We start from the raw sequence: 14,473 nt of genomic DNA, 5'->3' as shown, positions 1-14,473 counted from the left end.
GCGATTTGATGCAGTCTGTTAGTTGTATTGTTATTTGTATCAAGAGTGATCAGAGAAATATACAAAGATTATTCTTCCTAATGAGGTCCAGGTACAACGTTATCTTCATTATCTACCATTGAAGAACGGCACTGTACAGATTTACACTGAGTTTATGGGTTGAATCATAAAAAGTATCATCACAGTAAGAGTTCCCTAAATATATTATTGTCTGTCAACAAATTATGCTTACGACATATGATTATTGGATAGGAACAATATATTTGTTAAGTGATAAGTAGAGGGGAGTAATTTGAGCGTTTCTATGGTGGACTCATTAAATGTGAGATGTACAGGCTTCTCAGGTTTTACATAATTATTAAAATCATTATAGAGTTTAAATTTACTTCAGGATAAATCAAGATTTCACGAGAGTATTCCTAATGTAAACTACATAATCAAAATGGTCTTAGGAGTACGTAACTGTATCAAAATCTATCTAGTTGTTGTATCTTGACGGTAAGGTAGAACTATAGTACCATTTGTTTCTCAGAGGACCTACTATTCAGATGGTTGAGCACTTCAGATAATGTAGATAAGTAACTACACCAAAATGATTAGGTTCGAAAATTTTATTGAAGTAAGTCAGTTTTTCTGAGTGTTCACATATTGATGATAATTGCTAGTACTAGATGGTGAGTAGTAACACCAACCTGTAAATTTCTATCACTGCTAATTTTGATCGGTTTTGTATTCGCTTGTATGCAACTCGAGACATTAGTTAGTACCTTTTTGTCATGGTTTTTTGACAATCTCAATGTCTCTGTTTATAGAAATCTTCAGTGCTCTAGAAGTGCTAGAATTTGATTTGTGTTCGTGTAAAATAAGTACTACTCAGCGCCATAATTCTTAAACGTGAAGAGTCTGTCTTATTTTTACTGTAGTGTCCTCTATTTAAAGTCTATTTGTACAGAATTCTTGTATTTTCCTTTCTTCCATTATCTTGGAACATAAAGTTTGTATCCAAATTCATCGAAATTGGATAGATTGTAGGTATATGTTTAGTCATGTAAGTAAATAGAAAGAGGACTTAATTTGTGACCTAAGTTTTATACGCCTGATCAAGTCTGACTATATGTGAAAAATAATCCAGTTTAACTTGGACTTCCGTTCTAAACTTTCAAAATAAATTTCCACATATTTATATTGGCCTTGCTGTTAATTATCAATTTAGAGAATTTTGAAAAGTTTTGTCTCAATAAACTTGTGTACCCGTGCTAGAATTTAAGTACTGGTGTAAAGTAAATGGCGGTCGTAGAAAACTTACTTTTTATTGACAGTATTTAAAATAGGTCAGTATACCTTTGTTACATACAATAAACTTGGCAAGACGTGTTCAGTTGTCTATTTCTATTCAAATTCAGCTACACTAAATACATATATTTAATTCTTATTTACCTAAAGATTGAATTACTTTGATAGTGTAGTAGAGTTGACGTACTACCGTTTAAGAGGATCAATTAAGATATTCGGTATCTTCTAAAACATATTCCTAGTCTCGAAAAAGTTGGAAAACGAATACGTGTTTAATTTTAGCTTGAAAGGCAGAACTAGTAGGCCACTCGTTGGATCATTTCAATTGTTTTAGCCTGGTAGTGTAAAAACAGTGGTGACACCTCTACAACTTCCGAATTATGTGATATTTGGAAATTTTCATGGATGCGAAGTGATAAGAAGAGATCAGACGTAAAATTACCGGCTGACTGATCAGTTCAACTGCACCAACCAAGTTATCCAATTTAACTTTTTATCGCGTCAAATAATTCTTGCCCATGTGCTGTTGGTAGGCACATGATTTGTTTGTATGAACGATTTTAGACTATCGAGGTCGATAAATGTAAATATCAGTGAGAAACTCACAACTTATTTATGGCATAATTAGAAAGGGTTTGAATTATCCCATTGTCAACATTCAGGACTGAGTTTTGAATACCGTTAGTATGTGTGCTTGTTGTGCAGACTGCCCTAATATAACTACTTCTTCAAAAAACTTACAGAGTAGATGAAAATGTGAAATTCAGGACACGCGTTTCATCCTATTTGTTACCTGTATCCATACCGGGGGTCGAACCCAGCACCCAACGTGTTATTCATTGAACTACAGATAACCAATCACTTATTGGTCCACAGAGATTCATTTCTAAAAACATTTCGGGCACATTAACGTATAAGCACTGGTAAACCATTCGTCAAAACTTCACATAAATAGTTTTTATCTGTTAATGCTAATTAACCACTCATCATACGACATAGTGGAATTCATTTCCTGCAAACATTATCTTAGAAAACTAGGCTGGAAACGTTTATCGATTAAACAATAAATAGCACTGGTCTTCCGTATCAATAATAAAGCATAGAGTATAAATATTTAAGAAAATGAACAAGTGTCGATAATAATGAGTTATTGAGTGCTGTGTTCTATATACAAGAACTCAGTATTGCAAGGGACCAAGTAATTAAAATCAAACAACAGACAGTAACTGGCATGAATACCAACGAACTTAAAGTAAAAAAATACAAGTGGAATACAGAAATGCTTCAATACATGGGAACCAATCCGTTTTGACACCTGACAGATATTGATTCGATCGAAAGCGCTGGTTGAGAAGTCCAAAGTGGAATGAAACTGGCGTATTGAATCCCAGTGGATACAATGTAGATAAACAAATAACTAGTATTCAAGCGGCCACTCTAAGGGATTCAAACCAGTCTTGAAAATATTCGTAGCCAGAAATCATAAGCTGGAATAATTATTTCCTGCTTAACGAAAGAGAGATGACAATGGATAGTATTTACATCAATTTGGCAGATATAAGTGCGTCCCAGTACTAGACACAATCAAAATAACTTTAAATGACTTGTTTCTGTCCACTACATGATCGCTATCGATTAAGTGTGATAGAACCGAGCTGCGTATTGTCTTGACATTACCTTTTCCTAACCACGAAGGGGTGTCCACTAACACTTTGATTCACTTGTCTGGTAGTGCACCCAATATAGCTTTCTCCACGGAAGCAGCTGAATTCGTAAATACAAAGAGAAGTGGCACAACCAGGTAACCTATCCTTTAGTTGGGAAATCACCATAGATCGGCTCGAATACGATGGACAGGTTGGCTGCATTAAACGTTCTCTTCGTTGCTCTATTCAGTCTACCACGTAATGCATCACCAGCTACATCTCCATTGAATTGCAGCTTCAAGGAGAGAGGTTGATGGAAATAAAATAAATCAACTAGATACAGATGTGCAGTTTAAAAATCTATTTACACAAACAACAGATTTTGTGCCTACTTCACTCGATGAACTCACTAGGTTTAAGACTACGTGGTGGACATCTGCCAACAATACAAAAATAGTAAGTGTACTGTGGAAACTCCACTTAACAAATAGCAGCGATATGCTTAGGAAAGACAACACTTTAATCATAAGCAAGCCAGACAAAGGAGGAGGAGTGGTTTTAATGATCAAAGTCAATTACATTGATAAAATGAACTCGATTTTGAATGATCCGACTAAATTTCGATTATAAGAGAAACTTAATCAAATGTCTGGCAGGGAGAGCTATTAAGATATGCTCAGTCGATACAATTAATAAGGAATTAGAGCTCCTACATAATATGTTGATTGAAATGGGTTATTCACAGGGTTTCCTGAAGAAACATCAATGGCTAGTAAGAAATCTCTCTTCTTGAAGCTGCAATTCAATGTAGATGTAGCTGGTGATGTACTACGTGATAGACTGAATAGAGCAATGAAGAGAACGTCTAATGTAGAGAACCTCTGTCTATTGTATTCGACCCGATCTATGGTGATTCTGCAACTAAAGTTAGTGAACACCTTTCGTTGTTAGGAAAATGTAATGTCAAGACAATCAAAATAAATAAACGTACATTATTCTCGTGGCATCAAATTAACCCCTGAAAAATGTTAACTTGGAACTATTTGATATTTCTGACTGTTTCTTTATTATAGAAAATAACTAGGAATGTATGCAAATACACTATCATCTTAGACTATATTTCGTGTTGTTTGGTCGTCCGATTCTGAAACTGACATATATACGCTTATTGTCAAAGCAGCTACTTGAATGCAAAAATCAAAAGTAGGCAGCTGCAATTGACTAACCTGGATAGAAATGTATGCACAAACTCACCAATTAATATGTATTTGTTTACCTCAGATAGTAAATTTAAATCTTGACTAATAACAAGCGTACGTCAACATCTCATACTTCTCATTTGTCTTTGAACTAATGCAACTGATTTACCTTTTCTATTCACTATCCAGTATTTAACATTAATAAGACTGAACGAACACTACATATTGTTTATATTATCATTATTATTAAGTAAGTAGTTCACATCGTATGAGAATACCAATGTATATAGTATATGCGCAAAAAAGGGTCAAGAAAAGGACGGTGAACATATCTCACAGAGTAATCTTCCAATGATAAGAATAAAACACAAATACAGAAGACAAACAAGAATGATTACATACAATGAATGAATGGATAAGTTGTACTATTCAGTATAATATCAAATAAGAGGAAAGAAAAAAAGAAGACCAATATAGAATGGTGTTGAATTTTCAGTATAAATCATAATAATGATAACATAGTTGTCGTTTATCAAAACATACAATAGAAACCAAGAAAAAACCCAATCGGTTTTTATTATTTATTAAAAATTATGATGAATATGTGAGCAGATATATTTATAAATTGTGCCGTTTATGTGTATGTGTATATGTCGGATTTATCATTCAATCCATTGATACAGGGGAATATAAAGTGTAGGTACATTGGTTTCATCCAGTGCACTACGCACACACATACAAATATATGCACTCATTAGAAATTTTTATAACTAAACAAAAAAGATGAATAGAAGAAGAAGTAGAAGAGGCGAAGGGAAAATCAAGCTGTATATACAAGTAATACATAGTAGAAATGTAATATGGAAATTTTTATAACCTGATCATCAAATAGTGTGTACTTCGTAGCTAGTTAGTTATTTTAATCTCTTTTTTCTTTAAAATAACAACACTTATATTGTTACATTGCTGTCTTAATTATGGTGGTTGTGATGATAGGCGTGGATTAAATTGAGCTGGTAAACTTTGTAAACCAAAAGCATTGGCCATTGCCGCTGCGGCAGCTGCCGATTTCTGTTGTTGTTGTTGCGTTTGTGAATTAGTAGGAGGATAACGTTGTTGATGTGGTTGTGGAGATGTGTATGATGGGACCGGTGACCGATATCGATCGACTGGATTCGCTGACATATTTGTATCTGTAAGCATATCTGATTGATTAGCACCACTAGCCACCAAAGAGGTTGCTGCTGCAGCCAAAGCGAAAGCATTCAACACTGCTGGATCCTATAAATATATAAAACATACTTATTCTGATGACAAAAATACCGGTTTCGTTAAATAAGAAAGGAAGTGATAACTTTACTGAAAACTAACCATATATTGAGCTACTGTCAGTCCCAAACCCAGAGAAAGACGATTCGGGCATATGATTTTCAACTCCACTTCATGGAAAGAGTATTCCATGATAAAATCGCTAACTAAACAAAAACAGAAACTAAATTACGCCGGGCTTTAGGGAATTGAAGGGTCATTATATAAAGTTGTGACGCTTCACAGCGAAAGTTGTGAGTCTCCGAAAACCATGAGACCACAATACCCCCTTCTTACAAATATATCTTTGAATCGATGGGAAGACACGATTGACACACAATTACAAAATAGTAGATGTCGATATCTTCTGTAAAACTGATTGAAAAATCCAATGAAATCCAATAGACTCAAAGGCTTTTTTCCTGACTCATTTGTCAGGCGTAAATTTGAATATCTGGCTTCGATACACATTTCATTTCAACTAAAGCAGGCAAAATAAAACCAGGGACTTTGTGTTTGAAAGTTGAACTTTCTAACCTATAAGCCAGGGTCCCATGTATAAAGCGGTGAATGGTATTGGACTCTACAGCAGCGTTCACACATGACTTGGGTAGTTTATGACGTAGGTGAGATATCCATCCTACTTTATGGCAGTGAAACATGGCCGGTAAGAGTAGAGGATATTCGTAGGTTACTACTATTCGATCATAGGTGTCTTCGAAGTATATCCTGGGACCAACAAGTAAGTAATGCAGTTGTTAGAAACCGGGTACTAGGTAAGGATGGTAAATCAATTAGTGAAGTAGTGAAACTTCATCAGTTGAGATGGCTAGGACATGTGTTACGTATGTCCAACCATCGACTGCCCCAACATGCGATGTTTTATGGTGTACGAGCAAGTTGGAAGAAAGCTAGGGGCGGTCAGATCAAAACTTGGCACAAATCCAGGAAGTCACTGACAAGTGGACTGAGTCATGTTGCGATATATATATATATATATATATATATATATATATAAGTAATGACTGTCGGGCTTGTTCTGCCCGAAACAGTAGTAGACAAACTTTCATCGACAATACGAATAAATCTAACTGAACTAAATCATGGTCTTTGATATAAGAGAACATGTGTAGACTACAGGTTTATGATCTTCGTGTCTTCGAAGCATTGGATCCATTTTGTGGAACGACCGAGTGAGCTTTGTTGAACTTAGTCGTAGAGTACTAAGCAAAGGTACGAAATCGGTTGATAGGGTGATGAATTTTCATCATCCGAGGTGATTAGGATATGTGTTACGTATACCTAACGACTGCCTACCTCGATGAGCGGTGCTTACTGGTGAAATCTGTTGGAAGAAATTTAGAGGTGGCCAAACTAAGATTTAGCATCAGTTCATGAAGTCACTGAATTATATTGGTTGATTAGGACTATCTGGTTGAGATCCACGAGATTAGTGGGTGTTGACTTTAAATACAATAAATCTGAACCACTCACAATAGTTCAGGTGTATTAACTATTTGTCTTATTCAATCTCCTTTTATATATACCTTTTCTGTCTACCATATTCTAAATATCCAATCTTCTTCATTATTATTCCTGCTACGTCTACACCGACACCTTTAATATTTGTCTAGGTAGTTTCATCTAGTCGTACTGTCAGCGATAGGAGAAATTCGGCTAACGCATATTTGTACCAGCCTCTAAATTAGTTATAACCCTGACTGACGTGATTAAGTGTAGTCATTTGAAGCACTGATTCATTCATACATTAATGTAAATATTACAAAAAATAGGAAAAATAAAAATGAACTAATAACAAACTAGAAACTTATTTACCTGAAATGAAAAACCAGGCGGAAGACCAGACATTTGAGCAAGATGAGCTAATTGCGCTAATTGTGCCGGAGGTATCCCACCAACACCTCCAGGTACTGTGGGACCAACGACAAATGAAGAGTCATTATTACCAGACAGAGATTGATGTATACGACTAGCTGCCGGAGTTGGTGTACGATTATTATTGTTATTATTATTACTATCGTTATTAAATGATCGGGATTCTGAATGTGAATAATGTACAGGAGGAGACTGTAAACGATTTGATGATTGAGATACTACACCAGGTGAATGAGATGCAATATTGTTTGAAGCTAAATGACTATTCTGACGACGTCTTTCTTTATGTGTATTTTGATGCATAAAATTGGAGAGTACAACACCAGGAGTAGGAATACTGTTATTACAATCTGAATTGTACTGTCCACTACTACTCCCGACTGGAGAACGTAATCTCATGTTGGATGTTGAAATATTCATATTTCTTTGTGATAAATTCTCTTGAATTCCAGACAACGAATGATGAGATGATGATGAATGATCATTACTACGTGACGGTAACTTTTTATCTTGTGATGATGATGCCATTTCTGTGAAAGCTGCCGCAGCTAAACTTGCAAATGTTAATGCTTTGTTCGGATCAGACTGCATATTAGCTATAAATTTATAATCAAAATAAGTTTTTTTCTTTAAAGTTAATATCTAACTAATATGATAAAAAAATAAATTGAGTTCGATATAAAATAGATGAAATGTGGCTAGCAGAGAAATCCAGGACGCAAGTCGATTCGTTCCATTTAGGACTCGTTATCTGGATGTACCTCCATCCTAGAGTTAATGATCATTTCGAGGCTCGAACTTAGTATCATTCACGTCAAATACCAACGCATTATCTACTTAGCTACTGGGTTCGAATCCTGAAATAAATACTCCAACTAAGACTGATTAAAATTTATACAAAATACCAACAATGGGATAATTCTAATCATTATAAACTAGATAAAATAAATTCCGGCCTCTTGTATAATCGTAATTCCCATTGCTTAGATACATTGGACTAAGAAATTTATCTCAAAGATGAACAATGTTTTATGATAACATATATCACCTTAATAGTTTCGTAACGCACATTCTCGTGAAACCGATTTAAACCACCATTTATTCTGAAACTTCACTCATTCCCCCCCCCATGATTTCTAAGTCTAAGTGCCCTCAAAAGCCCTGGTACGGCCGAGAGTAGGGAGAGTCAGTTCTCCTACTCGAAAAGTTCTCACATGGCCGCGTGCATACAACCACTGCCAGGAAAGTCCTACTCACTGCCTTCTCGCACAACGGGTGTTGTTTACGAAATTGAGAGGATGAAAATCGAATGTCCGGTGCTTTAATCGGGTTGGTGGACATGGAGAGTTCAACAGGATTACTAAGATCAACTTTAAATGATTTTAATTAAAAATTTTTGATCATTTGTCAAAACAATCAAGTGAGACATAGAATTTTACAGAGATTTAACATCATAAAAAGAAGAACTTACCAGCCATCATAGCCAGTTTAGCAGCATTCAATACTTGTTCCTGTAAATTGGAAGAAGACGATGATGATGACAATGACTGAGTATTTGAATTACGTGTTGTTGATCGATTAGTCCCATGAGAAATAGGTGTACTAAAAGGTATATTTGGTTGAGCACGTGTAGGTACCACATTTAATGACATAGGTGAAATATTAACATTTACATTTGTAGAACTATCACGAGATGTAGAATATGAAGAATTATGATGTGCCATTGGTGGTGTTTTATTGATATTATGAATATCTGAATGATTTGTAGGAAAACGATTAGTTAACAATGGAGTATTACATTGAATTGATTGTGGAAAACGTGTATTTTGTGGTAATTGAACAGAAGCTGTAGGTCGAGTAGATATACTATTCACTGCAGATGTCATTGCACCATTATTAGTTTCACAATGTGATAAATTAAATGATAAAGGGAATAGACAATCTTGATTTGAATAAATCGAAGACATACTTTCAAGTCTTGAAGCCATTTCAGCTGAAAATGCAGTAGCAAAAAGTTCTTGTTGTTGATGATGATGTTGATAAATTTGTTCAACTGGAGTTATAGTACGCTGTTGTTGTGGATTATTATTATTTGTAGTATTTCTTAAATATTCAAGTCTTTCAGTCATTAATCGTTGAAATGCTTCAATTTCACGTTGTTCTACTGATGTAATAGGCATCATATGTTCAGGAGGTATTGAACCAGCTACATATTAATCAATAAATAATTCATAAATTACAATAGAGGATAATGATAACAAGAAGAAAAAAAGTGACAATACAACTGGTGATACACTAATTGTATGCATGATGATATGTGCCAAACTATCACCTACTTCAACGAATAATGATGTCAACTGGTGTATGAGTAAGTTGGAAGAAAATCTAGGAATAATCAAATCAAAACACAGTATCATTTCACTAAACCCTATCGAATTCAATTGGATCGTATTGGTAGTTGTAGATTACTAGTTAGTTAGGATCCTCAAAGTTATGAATAATACGATCTTATATAATGATTTCATAAACTTCTCCATAACCAAAGACTTGATTGTGTTTTTTTCTCTCTAATTTCTCAAATGAACTAGAGTAGAGCTGAAAGATGAGTTATACATTGTTTTTCGGGTATTTATATTAAAGAAACAAACTATAAACTATCTGTCATATCCCGATAAGAATAATGAATGGTAACTTTTGGGATCCATTTACGGACCAATACTATACACATACATTTATATAATAATTATTAAATTACTAAACTATTCATATTCGTGTCCCGCGTATTATGAGCTTTATTTTGACCTATGAACTAGTAATATACGACCTAACATTCTTGAATTATGCCCTGTCTATTAATCACTACCTCCCACATTCACAGCCACTTTTGGTTAAATCTTGTACGAATGTTGTTTCCTATTTTATGGTGTGATGTGGTCTGTTTGGTTTGTATATAAACCCAATATGCCTGAAATACATGATTCGTATCGCAGAGGCTGTGATTGGTGTTCTGGACTTAACAGGCTGGGCTAGGCAGGAAGCGGGATCGATAAGTATTCTAGACTGCTGGTACGGGTTTACGCGTCATTAGTCCGATCGATGATTCACTGCTCTCTAATTGGCGGTGTCGTTACGTTATACATCAACAGGGCACACAGGTCCCAAGTTATAACACTATCTCTCCCCCCTCATCTCTTAATCACAGAAGAAAACTCGAAATTTATTATTTTCCAATGGCCTGTTTCGATTTGAGCGCTTGAGCAGTATTCCAGCCCTTGTACAAATCAAATGACGAATTGTGGCGCATATATATTTGGTGCCTCCTTGTAACTATCTTTATATGTTTAAATAAATAAACAAATAATAACATCTAATAGGCATTGTTCATTCAGTTAGAATTCCTAGTGAAAATATCAAATTCATTGGGATTTACGAGGTTAACTATTGTAGAGGCTAGTATCCTCTATATCTGACTCCAATCAATAGTATCCCATTAACTGAGTATTTAATGCAGGCTAAATCTCCTAGTAGAATTATGGATTGACTCGAGATTTATTTATAGAGATAGGTTATTGTTAAAGAGTGGTAAAATCCGCAAGCGTACAGGAAGCAAGCACACAGGGAAAACAAGTGTGTGTGTGTGTGTGTATGAGTGTTAAAATCCATATATATTTATGAGTGTTAATCAAGTATGGATAAATTATTGATTGTCTGTGTATTACAACCTACAGGAGAATAGATTAGAGATTGATGTGCAGAAATGTGCTCAATCAGACTCACACAGAAAATTACATGGTGGATCAAGTGTCTAAATTACAGTGAGCAGATAAATAATACAATAGTTGAATGAGCTTACTAAACTATCTTTATTTCAGTATTCAATAAAAGTAACATAATCAACATTTCGCTATTCGTTTAACAGGTGATTATTTTTCCAATCATTTAAAGTTATCTAAACATCTATCATATATGAACACACTACCGTAGCACATTCCAAATTGATGGATCAATAAAACAAATAAAGTGAATGTTAGAGTATCGAATATGATTCTCAGTGAAAATCATGCTCTTACATCTATCACTCACTCATTCTTCCGTTCGGAGATCTTATCAAGTGAAAATTTGATGAGTTACACACACATATAACTTAGAAGTAAACTTGTAAATTAGACTCATTGGTAATCGAAAGGGAAACATACACATATGGGCACATCAGAAGTATATATATATATATACGGAATTCACTTACGTGGAAGTAATCCCATCAAAGCTAATTGCCGTTGTAAAAACTCTGGATGATTATAAAGCTGATTCCCTGGCACTGATGAGTTAGAAGATGAAGATCCCACTGAAAAAAAGAAATGTATATCATATACTATAATATATATTCTTAACAATTATATTACATCCGAATTGCTCAGCAATAATGATTATATTCATTATCAACAAAGGGCCTGGTACAAATGTGAGTTGACTCAAGTTGTCATAATGACTTAGCACAACGGGAAGAAAATAACATGATCAATTTTAAAAAAAAGATATTGAAGTAATGTAGCAGCAACGATAATGAGAACGACTGAACATTCGAAATATAGAACGAAAAGATGAAGTATAGAGGTATGTATGAAGGGATAATGGAACTGAAGATCGATAGAAAGATAAATAATGTATCTGTGCCATGTCGCATAAAGTGTTTAATCATGTATCGTCGTTATCACACACTCTAATTAGGTAGTCTGCATTTATCAACATGACTCAGATTAACAGTCAATGAATTCATGAGCTGATGCCATGTCTTAGTTTAGCAGTCCCTAGCTATTTTACATCTGACTTCTGCTCCAACAAGCATCGGACCTCAAGGCAAATGATAGATTAAGTGTACACAAATACGTTTCAATCGATGAAGATTCACAACCTCATCAACCGAAAATTGACTGAAAAGTGGACGAATTTTGAAATGTATAAAAAAAGATAAGTGTACGGGTACTAGATAAGGATGATAAATCAATTGATGAAGTAGTGAAACTTCATCAGTTGAGATGGCTGGAACACGTGTTACGTATGGCCAACCACCGACTGCCTCGACATTCGATGTTTTATAGTGTAGGAGTAGGTTGGAAGAAAGCTAGGGGCAGCCAGACCAAAACATGACACAAATCCATGAAGTCACTGACAAGTGGACTGAGTCATATTGGTAGGTGTAGACTACCTGGTTGGGATCTACGAGATGATAGTAACCGATGGTTAGAGACCCTGAATGACATGGCTCAAAATCGTTTGCAATGGCGCAAGTGCATTCACTCTTTTTGTTCTCCCAAATTCTAATCTGAATTCTTCATATTTTTTTCTCTTTCCAAATTTATTTCACTGGATTATACTCCTTGAATAACATCTTCAAACCCTAATGTTTCCGATTACTGCTTGTAGTTTGATTATTTCTACCACTATGGGATTTGAATCGACAACTGTATCTCTGTGCTAATGTGGTATGGTAACTCAAACTGATATACATACGTATGAAGTTCTACGTTGTTGCTGACTGACTCATTGAAACTGTACATTCTCATCTTCGTAATAATCTAATCAAAGTTGCAAATAGATCAACACTTTCTTTTCTAAAATGTTACAGTTAATATGTATAGAGTACATTGCAATTTTAATCTATCTATTCTATAGTGAGGGATGAAGCAAAAAGATTGAGAAAACTAGTCTACACATAAAATTAGCTGATTAACTAGTTACAAACTTTTATGTGTCCGATTCCACATATTATGAATAATAAACAATTTTAAAGAAAATTAAAATACACAGTTTATAATTTTATATTTTCATGAATGAACACACATACATACTACTTATATTTATATCATAGTTAATGAATGATTTAGCATAAATGATAAGTGAAAATTAATATTTACAAGCTTATTTAATGCATAAACTTCTTATAAGTTAATGCGCATTAGTATGCAACCACATTGTTTGAACAATGATAATGATATAAGGATAATAACAGTTTTCTTCTTCTAATTAGGTGAAGGCATGAGATTGTAATATTAAAGGATATAAGATTACCTAGACAATCAGTGATTTTGAACAGTTATAAGTCAATAAACGTAAGCTACATATTTGATGAAGTTATATAGAATTAAGTAGTTTGTACAATATTTAGTAGCCACGTTACAACTTGATCTAAAAATTTTATCAACACCAAAAAATGTAGACAAACACAACATCAGTCACTAGTTGAGTGATCAATCAATTGTAACCATCTCCGTCTATAAATGAGGTCAATCGTAGATCAAATAATGTCATCGTTACATTTTAAACTGTGAAGATATGTGACGCGTCATCGCATCCCCTAAAAGGAGTATCAATTACGGGTAAGCTTTAGTGACTTGTCAACTGGAACAAAACCTACATCAAGTAGGGTCTCCTGTCAAGTACATTAGTTCATTACTAGCATCTACTTACAACTCGTCTTGAACCTACAGTGGGGGTGTGTGGAAATTGTTAAGTTTCAATGAAATCATGAAACAATCAATGTTAGACCACCATTGAAAACCTGGATAGCCGTTTCGTCCTAGTATTCTCATTACTGACTAGCTTCGAGAGAAAATTTCCGGAGTCCTAGTTAGAAGCTGTGGTAGTTAGAGCCAAATCGTGCCGAGTGTGGGGCAGTTTCCAACTGAAGACTATAGAAGATGGTCACTCACTGTCGTGGATTAATTGAGATTAGAAATTAAAACCGCTGTATGCCGGGCCAGTGTTCTAGAAGTTAAGTGTTCGAGTGCGAGATTGAGGGTCCCAGGTTCGAGTTCGGGGTGTTAAATCACAGATTCACTGTTGAAGAGTTCCATAATAGGATGAAGTGGCTTTCCAGTGCTTCCAGGTTTTTAACGGTGGTTTAAATTGGATCGGCTCATGATTTTAATGATAATCTTAAGCTGTAATTTGTCGATAAATTGTTCATCTCTTACCAGAAGATCCACCAGTCGATTGAGGATACGTAGATAGCAGGGTCCTACTTGTTCAAGACGCTGACAAAATCCAAAGTATTTTGATCGCGACAATGCAAAAAAGTTTGGGATGAGTTTCTCTCCCCTTAAATGTAAAATGCTACATCAGGGATAGTCT

General features: G+C 34.8%; 1 protein-coding gene across 1 annotated transcript in view; it reads right to left on the bottom strand.

Moving 5' to 3' along the window:
- Positions 1-344: 344 nt before the first annotated feature.
- MS3_00009689 (uncharacterized protein) overlaps positions 345-14,473 on the bottom strand; it is a 55,184-nt gene continuing 41,055 nt past the window's right edge. The window contains exons 16-19 of the mRNA XM_035731248.2: positions 11,589-11,687; positions 8,814-9,548; positions 7,283-7,938; positions 345-5,419 (exon numbers count right to left, since the gene is read on the bottom strand). Of these exons, the coding sequence (XP_035588104.1) occupies positions 5,114-5,419; positions 7,283-7,938; positions 8,814-9,548; positions 11,589-11,687 (1,796 nt within the window). The 3' untranslated portion in view covers positions 345-5,113. The remainder of the gene's footprint in view (positions 5,420-7,282; positions 7,939-8,813; positions 9,549-11,588; positions 11,688-14,473) is intronic.

This window comes from Schistosoma haematobium, chromosome 7 (assembly GCF_000699445.3).
Source record: "Schistosoma haematobium chromosome 7, whole genome shotgun sequence".
Taxonomy (NCBI): domain Eukaryota; kingdom Metazoa; phylum Platyhelminthes; class Trematoda; order Strigeidida; family Schistosomatidae; genus Schistosoma; species Schistosoma haematobium.
Note: the sequence above shows the minus strand (reverse complement) of the source record. Positions and strands in the feature narration are given on the sequence as shown.